This window comes from Pongo pygmaeus, chromosome 20 (genome assembly GCF_028885625.2).
Source record: "Pongo pygmaeus isolate AG05252 chromosome 20, NHGRI_mPonPyg2-v2.0_pri, whole genome shotgun sequence".
Classification (NCBI taxonomy): Eukaryota; Metazoa; Chordata; class Mammalia; order Primates; family Hominidae; genus Pongo; species Pongo pygmaeus.
Window position 1 is genome coordinate 284,195 of NC_072393.2, and position 12,328 is coordinate 296,522.

General features: G+C 57.6%; 1 protein-coding gene across 1 annotated transcript; it reads left to right on the forward strand.

The window, feature by feature from the left end:
• The first annotated feature begins 1,633 nt into the window (after positions 1–1,633).
• GZMM (granzyme M) lies at positions 1,634–8,228 on the forward strand. Its single transcript, XM_054473600.2, has 5 exons — positions 1,634–1,707; positions 5,567–5,723; positions 6,810–6,945; positions 7,229–7,492; positions 7,952–8,228. Exons 1-5 carry the CDS (start codon positions 1,653–1,655, stop codon positions 8,111–8,113), a joined length of 774 nt encoding a protein of 257 aa, XP_054329575.1. The 5' UTR covers positions 1,634–1,652; the 3' UTR covers positions 8,114–8,228.
• The last annotated feature ends 4,100 nt before the right edge of the window (positions 8,229–12,328 follow it).

Below are 12,328 nucleotides of genomic sequence, written 5' to 3' on the forward strand. Positions count from 1 at the left end.
TATTGGCACAGCCACACCCAAGTCTCAGGATCATCCATAGCTACTTGGTTTGGTTTTGTTTTGTTTTTGAGACAGTCTTGCTCTGTCGCCAGGCTGGAGTGCAGTGGCTCAGTCTCGGCTCACTGCAACCTCTGCCTCCCGGGTTCAAGTGATTCTCCTGCCTCAGCCTCCCGAGTAGCTGGGCCTACAGGCTCCCACCACCACGCCCAGCTGATTTTTGTATTTTTAGTAGAGACGGGGTTTCACCATGTTGGCCAGGATGGTCTCGAACTCCCAACCTCAAGTGATCACCCGCCTCGGCCTCCCAAAGTGCTGGGATTACAGGCATGAGCCACCGCGCCCGGCCTAAATTTATTTTTGAGACAGGATCTTGCTCTGTCACCCAGGCTGAAGAGCAGTAGCGCAATTACGGCTCACTGCAGCCTCAACCTCCTGGGCTCAAGCGATCCTCCTGCCCCAGTCTCTTAAAGTGCTGGGATTACAGGCGTGAGCCACCACCTCCGGCCAGTATCTTTATTCATGAAGACCAAAAACTAGAACAGCCCAAATATCCGTCCACTGGTGAATGCATAAGCACAGCATGGTCCATCCACACAACGGGATGTGACACAGCCACATAAAGGAGCGAGGCTCTGACACAGGCCACAGCCTGGATGCACCTTGAGGACATCATGCTCGGAGAGACACCAACGCAACAGATCCTGTGTGATTCCACTCCTGAGAGGTCCCTAGAGTCCGATTCAGAGACAGGAAGTAGTGGCTGCGCACGGTGGTTCATGCCTGTAATCCCAGCACTGGGAGGCTGAGGCGGGTGGATCACCTGAGGTCAGGAGTTTGAGACCAGCCTGGTCAACATGGTGAAACCTCATCTCTACTAAGAATACAAAAATCAGCCGGGCGTGGTGGTGGGCACCTGTAGTCCCAGCTACTTGGGAGGCTGAGGCAGGAGAAGCGTGAACCTGGGAGCCTGGCCTCTATAAAAAATTTTAAAATTAGCCACACATGGTGGTAGCACCTGTCATCCCACATACTCGGGAGGCTGCGGCAGGAGGATTGCCTGAGCCTGGGAGTTCGAGGCTGTCGGGAGCCATGATCACACCATTGCACTCCAACCTGGGCAGCGGAGATCCTGTCTCTAAAAATAATAAAAGTGTTACTTGGCTAGGCGCGGTGGCTCACGCCTGTAATCCCAGCACTTTGGGAGGCCGAGGCGGGCAGATCACGAGGTCAGGAGATCGAGACCATCCTGGCTAACACGGTGAAACCCCGTCTCTACTAAAGATAGAAAAAAATTAGCCAGGTGTGGTGGCGGGCGCCTGTAGTCCCAGCTACTGAGGCAGGAGAATGGCTTGAACTGGGGAGGCAGAGCTTGCAGTGAGCCGAGATCGCACCATTGCACTCCAGCCTGGGCGACATAGCAAGACTCCGTCTCTGGAAAAAAAAAAAAAAAGGTGTTACTTTTTCAGGTGTGATGATGGTAGTGCGGCTTCATCTTGAGTCCTCTTTGAGAAACACTTTCTAAAATGCTCAAGGGTGGAGGGTGGAGGGTGTGCAGCGGTGGGCGGGGCTGTGACCGTCACCTCCCCCACAGGAAGCGCATGTGGGGAGGCTCGGGGCTGGGGCCAGCACCCACACTGGGTCTCCATAGCAGCATGGAGGCCTGTGTGTCTTCACTGCTGGTGCTGGCCCTGGGGGCCCTGTTGGTAGGTGAGTGAGAGCCAGAATGCAGGGGGGACACTGAGGCCCAGCGCTCTCGGTGGGTCCCTGGATGGGAGGGCTGGGCGTGGGCGCCGACATCCTGGGTGTAAGAGCGGAGATTCATCCTTGTTTGGAGGGGACTGAGGCCTGGGGCATCCCGAGCTCCTTAAGCTTCACCCTGAGTGGACATCCCGGGACCGTGGGAGTGTGTGGTGTCCACCGGCTCACCTCGTCCATCCTCCCGGCAGCAGCCAGAAGGCAGGGGTCACGCTCACACCCGAGGTGCAGAGCAGGAAACTGACACTCGGCGAAGGAGATACTGACCTAGGACTGCCCAGCTGGGAGGGCAGAGCTGGGACTCGATCCCCGCCGGCTGCCTGCCACCACCAAGGGCTTGGCTGGGACTAGGTGCCCAGCAGTGAGGGAGGAAGAAGGTGGGTGGCGGCTCCCCTGCATTCCAGCTGGACTGTGACAGGGGCTCTTGATGAGTTGGGGACCCAAGAAGATGGACAGAGGTAGGAATCCAGCCGTCAGTCATCATCATCCTTCCTCCCATTCTTCTTTCCTTCCACCCATGGGTCCATCATCCCTCCCTCGCTCCCTCCTTTCATCTCCCCTTCCTTCCCTCCACCGGTCCATCCACCCATCACTCCTCCTTCCATTCTTCCACCCACCTATCCATCCATCATCCATCCCTCCACCCATGGGTCCATCATCCCTCCCTCCCTCCCTCCTTTCATCTCCCCTTCCTTCCCTCCACCGGTCCATCCACCCATCACTCCTCCTTCCATTCTTCCACCCACCCATCCATCCATCATCCATCCATCATCCATCCCTCCACCCATGGGTCCATCATCCCTCCCTCCCTCCCTCCCTCCCTCCCTCCTTTCATCTCCCCTTCCTTTCCTCCACCGGTCCATCCACCCATCATTCCTCCTCCCATTCTTCCACCCACCCATCCATCCATCATCCATCCATCATCCATCCCTCCACCCATGGGTCCATCATCCCTCCCTCCCTCCCTCCCTCCCTCCTTTCATCTCCCCTTCCTTCCCTCCACCCATCCATCCACCCATCATTCCTCCTCCCATTCTTCTACCCACCCATCCATCCATCATCCATCCCCCCACCCATGGGTCCATCATCCATCCCTCCCTCCCTCCTTTCATCCCCCCTTCCTTCCCTCCACCCGTCCATCCACCCATCATTCCTCCTTCCTCCCATTCTTCCTCTCACGCATCCATCCATCATCCATCCCTCCTTTCAACCTCCCTCCTTCCCTCCCTCCATCCCTCGCTCGTTCCCTCCACCCATCATCCTTCCCTCCCTCCTTTCATCTCCCCTTTCTTCCCTCCACCCATCCATCCATCATGCCTCTCTCTTCCTTTCCTCCCTCCTTCCCTCCCATCCATCCATCATCCATTCCTCCTTCCATCCCTCCTTCCTCCCTCTCTGTGTCGCTCCTTCCTTTCTCCTTTGCTTCTGTGTATCCATCCGAATTTGCAGGGCTCGTGCTGTTCTAGGCCTGCCCTCCTGTCTGACTGGAAGAGAGGCCAGGCACGAGACTGTGTGCAACAGTCTTTGGGAGGGGCTGGTCCTAGGAGGCCAGCAGAGCAGAGGAAGCACGGAGGGCAAGAGGGTGGGTGGGGGCCGTTGCAGGAGACAAGAGCATAAACCAAGGGAGGAAGCCGGTGGGGGAAAGGCACACAGGCAGCTGCGTGAGACAGACAAAGGCCCAGGGTGCAGGCAACTTGCAGGCACAGCAAGAGTTGGGCTCTTGTCACCCAGGCTGGAGTGCAATGGTGCCATCTCGGCTCACTGCAACCTCCGCCTCCTGGTTTCAAGCAATTCTTCTGCCTCAGCCCCCTGAGTAGCTGGGACTACAGGCGCCTGCCACCATGCCGGGCTAATTTTGTATTTTTAGTAGAGATGGGGTTTCCCTGTGTTGGTCAGGCTGGTCTCAAACTCCCGACCTCAGGTGATCTGCCCACCTCGGCCTCCCAAACTGCTGGGATTACAGGCGTGAGCCACTGCGCCCAGCCTATTTTTTTTTTTTTTTTTTAAGATGGAGTTTTGCTTTTCTTGCCCAGGCTGGAGTGCAATGGCACGATCTCGGCTCACCACAACCTCTGCCTCCCGGGTTCAAGCGATTCTCCTGTCTCAGCCTCCCAAGTAGCTGGGATTACAGATGCACACCACCACGCCCAGCTAATTTATGTATTTTTATTCTTTATTATTTTATTATTTTTTTATTTTTTGAGACGGAGTTTCGCTCTGTCGCCCAGGCTGGAGTGCAGTGGTGTGATCTCGGCTCACTGCAAGATCCGCCCTCCCGGGTTCACGCCATTCTCCTGCCTCAGCTTCCCGAGTAGCTGGGACTACAGGCGCCCGCCACCACGCCCGGCTAATTTTTGTATTTTTAGTAGAGACGGGGTTTCACTATGTTGGCCAGGATGGTCTTGATCTCCTGACCTCGTGATCCACCTGCCTCTGCCTCCCAAAGTGCTGGGATTACAGGCGTGAGCCACTGCGCCCGGCTTTAATTTCTGTATTTTTAGTACAGGCAGGGTTTCATCACATTGGCCAGGCTGATCTCCAACTCCTGACCTCAGGCTATCTGCCCACTTTGACCTCCCAAAGTGCTGGGATTACAGGCATGAGCCACTGCACCTGGCCCCCAAGCAGGGACTCGATTTTCAAAGCATGATGGGGATTCAGAGGAAGATTTTGAGCTGATTTACGTTATATTATGAAATCGATCCTTTTAAATTTGTGATTGATTTAAAATAATTTTTGTACAGCTTTATTAGGAAATAATTTACGCACTAGACAATTTACCTATTTAAAGAGTACATTTCTTGCTGGGCACAGTGGCTCACACCTGTCATCCCAGCACTTTGGGAGGCCGAGGCGGGTGGATCACCTGAGGTTAGGAGTTTGAGGCCAGCCTGGCCAACATGGCAAAACCCTGTCGCTACTAAAAATACAAAAAAATTAGTCAGACGTGGTGATGCGCTCCTGTAATCCCAGCTACTTGGGAGGCTGAGGCAGGAGAATCGCTTGAACCCAGGAGGCAGAGGTTGCAGTAAGCTGAGATCACGCCACTGCATTCCAGGCTGGGCAACGGAGCGAGACTCCGTCTCAAAAAAAAAAGGCCAGGCGCAGTGGCTCATACCTGTAATCCCAGCACTTTGGGAGGCTGAGGTGGGTGGATCACAAGGTCAGGAGTTCGAGACCAGCCTGGCCAACATGGTGAAACCCCATCTCTACTAAAAATACAAAAATTATCCAGGCATGGTGGCGGGTGCCTGTAATCCCAGCTACTAGGGAGGCTGAGGCAGGCGAATCGCTTGAACCCAGGAGGTGGAGCTTGTAGTGAGCTGAAATCGTGCCACTGCACTCCAGCCTGGGTGACAGAGCAAGACTCTGTCTCAAAAAAAAAAAAAAAAGTTTTTTTTAGAGACTGGGTCTCGCTGTGTCGCCCAGGCTGGTCTCGAACTCTTGGCCTCAAGTGATCCTCTCTCAGCCTCCTGAAGTGCTGGGATCACAGGTGTGAGCCACCCGCATCCGGCCTGATGTGCGTTTTGAAGGACTCCTTTGGCTGTGGGGCCCAGTGGGGCCTGGGGAGGTCCTGGAGAGGGGGTTGGGAGGTGGCCTGGGGGGAACATGATGGGGGGATGAGACGGGGATGGGAGGGATGAAGCGCAGCCCACATGTGTCAGCCTAAAAGTTTCAGGGAACATTGGGGACTTCATTAGGATGGCACATCTGCTTGGGGTCCTGGGCCTCTGAGCTGGGCAAGGACGGTCGCGGCAGGCGGCGGGGGGCATGTAGCCCCAACCTGGCTCTTCGTCCCCTATCCCGGCAGGCAGCTCCTTTGAGACCCAGATCATCGGGGGCCGGGAGGTGATCCCCCACTCGCGCCCGTACATGGCCTCACTGCAGAGAGATGGCTCCCACCTGTGCGGGGGGGTCCTGGTGCACCCAAAGTGGGTGCTGACGGCTGCCCACTGCCTGGCCCAGCGGTGAGTACCCTGCCCTGCCCACCCCAGGGGTCCGGGGAATCCATCTGACGGCCCCCATTCTCCGCAGGGGGTGGGCTCTGGGAGATTTAGGCCCATTGTCGGACCCCCTCTTAGGCAGGTTTAAGTGAGCTGCGGCTGTGGGACTCCTGGAGAAGGTTTACTCCTTGCAAGAGGCACTGGCAGGGCCAGCTCCTTCCACACCACAGCCTGGGTCAGAGCCTGGCTCCTTTCACGGCTGAGCCACAGTGCTGGTGTGGACGGAGTGCATTGTGTCTGTCCATTCACCCGCTGATGGACCCAACTTAGTCCGGGACTTCTGCTCTAAGGAAGGAGGGTCAGGTGGGGGTGTTTGCCACCTGTGGCCAGGAGGTCAAAGCCGGCCTTCGAGAGTGGCTCGGGAATCGACCTGGTTCCCGGGGATCAGGAAGCCGCTAAATGACCCATCATGGAGTTGCCCTACCTCAGGACTGGCCCGTCATACAGAGCCCAGATCAAGACGGTCAAAGTAACAAAAAGGGATCTACCGGCTTGTGTAACTGCAAAGTCTAGGAGGAGCTCTAGCTTCAGGTGCGGCTTGATCCAGGTGCTCACAGGAGGCGCTCTGGAGCCCGTCTGTCTCCCAGCTCTGCTGCACTACCAGGAAGCCTGTCTCACAAGGTGGAAAGATTGACCCCCCTCAGTCCCGTGGAAAGAGGGCTTGGCTCTATAGTTGGGGCACACTTAGGAAGATTGGCATGTGTCAACCCCTGCACAAATCACTGTGGTTGAGCCTGGGGCCCCAAGTGAAGGGAATTCCCAGGGCTGGTTTTCGTGAAGCTGTAGGCTTGGGGTTGGATTTTTGGACACACAGCCCTTGCCTAGGGCCAGGGCCAGGCAGAAGTCTGGGGCAGGGGTGAGAGCGGGGAGGGCTTCCTGGAGGAGGTGGGTTGCGAAGACACAAGGAAGGACTGGCCAAGCCAAGGCCTGTGAGGGGCAGCGGCTGTGAGTGATGGCCGTGGACGACGGGCACAGTGGGGGTTGGGACTGTATGTGGCGGGTCATCCACGCCGGGCCAGGCTGCAGCACCCTGATTCCCTCTGTCCCCAGGACGGCCCGGCTGAGGCTGGTGCTGGGGCTCCACACCCTGGACAGCCCCGGTCTCCCCTTCCACATCAAGGCAGTGGTCCAGCACCCTCGCTACAAGCCGGTTCCTGCCCTGGAGAACGACCTCGCGCTGCTTCAGGTGTGCAGGGACGGGACAGGGAGAACTGGGCACCCTACTGGACACCCCACGGGTGCCCCTCACCCCCACTGACGCCCTCCCCCCGCTGCCACCCGTCCCCCTCCGCTGCCACCCCTCCCCCCACCGCCGCCCCTCCCCCGCACTGCTGCCCCCTCCCCCATTGCCCACCCTCCCCCACTGCCCACCCTCCCCCCGCTGCCGCCCCTCCCCTCCCCGCTGCCGCCCCTCCCCCCGCACTCTCACCCCCTCCCCCTGCTCACCTGCCCCTTCCTGTCACTCGTAGCTGGACGGGAAAGTGAAGCCCAGCCGGACCATCCGGCCGCTGGCCTTGCCCAGTAAACGCCAGGTGGTGGCTGCAGGGACTCGGTGCAGCATGGCCGGCTGGGGGCTGACCCAGCAGGGCGGGCACCTGTCCCGAGTGCTGCGGGAGCTGGACCTCCACGTGCTGGACACCCGCATGTGTAACAACAGCCGCTTCTGGAACGGCAGCCTCTCCCCCGGCATGGTCTGCTTGGCGGGCGACTCCAAGGACCAGGCTCCCTGCAAGGTGAGGGGCGCCCGGGTGGGGCTGGGGGAATGAGGCTGGCGGCAGGGCCGGGGCCAGGACAGCCACCAGGCAGGTTCCTGGCTCTCCCGTTCTCTGGGGAGTGCTGTCAGGGGCTGGGGGGCGGGGAAGCACTGGCAGGGGTCCGTTTCTCAGGTGCAGAAACTGAGGCTCAGAGAGGTTTAGCAACCTGCCCAAGGCCACACAGCCGGGAAGCGGCAGAGCTGTGACTTCTGCTCCATCAAAGACGGTCCAGGGTGGGAAGAAGGAGCAGGGTTCACAGGGCCAGCGGGAGCGGGGGAGGGGACGCGCGTGGGCTGGGAGCAGCCCCTGTGTCTCCTTGAGCCTGGGGATAACAGGCCCGGCCCTGCTCCCCTCGGCAGGCCCTGCTCCCCTCGTCCCCTCCTCCCCTCGTCCCCTCGGCGGGCGCAGAGGCTGAGCTGTGGTGTGTCGTCCCCGCAGGGTGACTCAGGCGGGCCCCTGGTGTGTGGCAAAGGCCAGGTGTTGGCCGGAGTCCTGTCCTTCAGCTCCAGGGTCTGCACCGACATCTTCAAGCCCCCCGTGGTCACCGCTGTGTTGCCGTATGTGTCCTGGATCAGGAAGGTCACCGGCCGATCAGCCTGATGCCCTGGGGTGACGGGGACCCCTCGCTGTCTCCACAGGGGCGCAGTGGGGTGGGTGAGGACGGGTGGGAGGGACAGGGAGGGGACCAATAAATCATAATGAAGAAATGCTCAGAGCCTGCCTGAGTCCCAGCCCACCTCTGTCCATGCTGGCTGTGCGGCCTCCGACAAACCTATTTCCCTGGGGTTTTTATTATTATTATTGTTATTTTGAGATGGAGTCTCGCTCTGTCACCCAGGCTGGAGTGCAGTGGCGCGCTCTCAGCTCACCGCAGTCTCTGCCTCCCAGGTTCAAGCAATTCTCCTGCCTCCGCCTCCCGAGTAACTGGGACTACAGGCGCCCGCCACCACGTCCGGCTAATTTTTGGTATTTTTAGTAGAGATGGGGTTTCTCCATGTTTGTCAGGCTGGTCTCCAACTCTCGACCTTGTGATTTGCCCACCTCGGCCTCCCAAAGTGCTGGGATTACAGGCGTGAGCCATCGTGCCTGGCCCTTCCCTGCTTTAAAAAGGGAGGTTGTGGCTCCCAAGGCTTCTCCCAGGAGGTGGCGGCCTTGGCCAGGACTGGAGCGGTGCCCGGGTCTGCAGGCCAGCAGGGGTGCGCAGCCGTCCTCCCCGCATGGCTCCTGAGGCTGGGCCTTGAATAGCGTCCCAGGATCTTCTTTTTTAGTAACAGCTATATCAAGTTACAACTCACATAGCAGATGAGTCTCCCTGTAAACTGCGGTTCAGGGGCCTTTAGCACCTGCACAGAGCTGGGCAACCACCACCGTGACGTGTCACCCCAGCACCCCGAAAACAGGCCCATCCCCACTGTCAGCCCAGCACCCTGAAAACAGGCCTGTCCCCACTGTCAGCCCAGCACCCCAAAAGGAGGCCCTTCCCCACTGTCATCCCAGCACCCTGAAAACAGGCCCATCCCCACTGTCAGCCCAGCACCCCAAAAACACCCGTCCCCACTGTCACCCCAGCACCCCGAAAACAGGCCTGTCCCCACTGTCATCCCAGCAGCCCAAAAACAGGCCCCATCTCTACTACCACCCCAGCACCCCAAAAGGAAGCCCCACCCCCATTGTCATTCCAGCACCCCGAAAAGAGACTCTGTCCCGACTGTCACCCCAGCACCCCGAAAACAGGCCCATCCCCACTGTCACCCCAGCACCCCAAAAACATGCTTGTCCCCACTGTTACCCCAGCACCCCAAAACAGGCCCCATCTCTACTGTCACCCCAGCACCCCAAAAGGAAGCCCCATCCCCACTGTCATTCCAGCACCCCGAAAAGAGACTCTGTCCCCACTGTCACCCCAGCACCCCAAAAGGAGGCTCGTCCCCTTCGGCCGTCACTCCCCGTCCCGCCCCAGCCCCGGTGCCCTCACAGCCCCTCCCTGTCTCTGGATGGGCCTGTGCTGACATTTCACGGACACGGGATCACGCTGCGTGGCCTTCTGTGTCTGGCGTCTCCCACTGAGCGTGACGTCCTCAAGCTGCACCCGCGCGGTGGCTGGGTCTGAGCCGTGCTGCTGCTCCGGGGGGTCGAGCTCCAGCTCGAGGGGTGCCTCGCTGCATTTGTGGGTGCATCCCTGGGTGCACGTCTGGGCGGCTTCGTCTGCGTCCGTCCGTGTGAAGCTTTGCTGGGAGCCGCCTGAGTGGGCTTTCGTGTGGACCTACCTGCTCCTTCCTCTCTCCAGATTAGACCCATGGGAGTGGCGTCTCGGGCTGTTCAGTGACTCTGTTTCAGCGCTGCGCTGTTTTCCTGCAGAATCTTTTAATTTCACTACCAACTCTTTCTTTCTTTCTTTTTCTTCTCTTTCTTCCCTTTCTTCCCCTTCTTCCCTTCCCCTCCCCTCCCCTCCTCTCTCCTCCCCTCTCCTCCCCTCCTCTCTTTCATTTTCTTTTCTTTTCTTTTCTTTTCCTTTTCTTTTCTTCTCTTTTCCTTTTCTTTTCTTCTGATGGAGTCTCAGTCTGTCACCCAGGCTGGAGTGCAGTGGCACGATCTCGGCTCACTGCAAGCTCCGCCTCCCGGGTTCAAGGATCTACACGATTCTTCCACTAATATCCGCTCACTGCAACCTCCACATCTCAGGTTCAAGCAATTCTTGTGTCTCAGCCACCTGAGTAGCTGGGATCACAGACGTGCACCACCACGCCCAGCTAACTTTTTTTGTATTTTTAGTAGAAACTAATAGAAACACAGGTTTCACCATGTTGACCAGGCTGGTCTTGAACTCCTGACCTCAGGTGACCCACCCGCCTCACCCTCCCAAAGTGCTGGGATTACAGGCATGAGCCACTGTGCCCACGTTAAAGGGTTTTTTTTATTATTTTATTTTATTTTTAGACAGTTCCCGCTCTGTTGCCCAGGCTGGAGTGCAGTGCTGCGATCTCGGCTTGCTGCAACCTCCACCTCCCAGTTTCAAGCGATTCTCCTGACTCAGCCTCCCAAGTAGCTGGGATCATAGGGGTCCACCACCAAGCCCAGCTAATTTTTTTGGATTTTTACTAGAGACGGGGTTTCACCATGTTGGTCAGGCTGGTCTTGAACTCCTGACCTCAAATAACCCACCTGCCTCGGCTTCCCAAAGTGCTGGGATTACAGGTATGAGCCACTGTGCCCGGCCCGGTTAGTGTTTTAATAGACTTAATTTTTAGAACTATTTTTGGTCTGCAGGAGATGTGTGGTGGCGGTATCCACAGGGTCCCCCGCGTCCCCACCCCCAGGCTCCTGGCCGCTCCCCTCTCCAGTCAGCAGGAGTCACGGCTGACGAACTCACATGGATGCGTGATCATTAACTGCTAAGGCCTACACTTGGCTCGGATTTCCTCAGTTTCCCCTAATGTCTCTTCCTGCACAGGGTCCCACCTGGGACCGAACCTGGCGTTTCACTGCAGCCTCTCCTCGGCACCCCCAGGCTCCGACCGTTTCTCAGAATTCCGTGTCTGGAGGCCGGCTGGTCAGGACTTATGTAGATTACGGGTGTGGGCCACCACACCTGCTAACTATAGCTCATGTTTTTCTCTCGATTGGACTGGAGTCACAGTTTTTTTGGGAGACACAAGTGCATTGTTAATCTTTAACTTTTTTTATTTTTTTATGTTTTTTTTTAGAGACTCCTGGGCTCTAGCAATCCTCCCGCCTAGAGGATTACAGGTGTGAGCCACCGCACCTGGCCTAATCTTTAACTTTTTATGGTGTCATTGGCAGTGGAAGGTTCCCAGGTCACAAGTGAAGAGCCTCATGACTCACAAGCCGGACACACCCCTGTTCCCGGCGCCTGGGTCCAGACACAAGCCCCTGCCCCGAAGCCCCTCCTTAGCCAAGTACCCAAGTCCGGTCTCTTTTTTTTTTTTTTTTTTTGAGACAGAGTCTCGCTCTGTCCCCCGGGCTGGAGTGCAGTGGCGCGATCTCAGCTCACTGCAAACTCCGCCTCCCGGGTTCACGCCATTCTCCTGCCTCAGCCTCCCGAGTAGCTGGAACTACAGGCGCCCGCCACCACGCCCAGCTAATTTTTTTTTATATTTTTAGTAGAGACAGGGTTTCACCGTGTTAGCCAGGATGGTCTCGATCTCCTGATCTCGTGATCTGCCCGCCTCGGCCTCCCAAAGTGCTGGGATTACAGGCGTGAGCCACCACGCCCCATCCCAAGTCCAGTCTCTAACCCCAGAGATGGGCCCTGCCTGTTTAGGTTCTTTTTTTGTTTTTTGTTTTTGTTTTGACACGGAGTCTTGCTCTGTCGCCCAGCCTGGAGTGCACTGGCGCAATCTCGGCTCACTGCAACCTCCGCCTCCCGGGTTCAAGCAATCCTCCTGCCTCAACCTCCCTAGTAGCTGGGATTACAAGCACCCGCCACCACGCCTGGCTAATTTTTGTATTTTTAGTAGAGATGGGGTTTCACCATATTGGCCAGGCTGGTCTTGAACTCCTGACCTCATGATCCACCTGCCTCGGTCTCCCAAAGTGCTGGGATTACAGGTGTGAGCCACCACGCTGGGCCCCTTTGGGTTTTTAAATTGTTTATTCATGGCCAAGCCTGGTGTCTCACGCCTATAATCCCAGCACATCGGGAGGCCGAGGCAGGCGGATCATGAGGTCAGGAGTTCAAGATCAGCCTGGTCAACACAGTGAAACCCTGTCTCTACGAAAATTACAAAAAAATTAGCTGGGCATGGTGGTGGGCACCTATAATCCCAGCTACTTGGGAGGCTGAGGCAGGAGAAT

Bases quoted from the DNA above. Each gene is read 5' to 3' on its own strand.
- GZMM (XM_054473600.2), top strand. From the start codon at position 1,653: ATGGAGGCCTGTGTGTCTTCACTGCTGGTGCTGGCCCTGGGGGCCCTG. The intron at 1,708-5,566 runs GTGAGTGAGAGC...CTATCCCGGCAG, and splicing joins CCTGGGGGCCCTGTTGGTAG to GCAGCTCCTTTGAGACCCAG. The intron at 5,724-6,809 runs GTGAGTACCCTG...CTCTGTCCCCAG, and splicing joins GCCCACTGCCTGGCCCAGCG to GACGGCCCGGCTGAGGCTGG.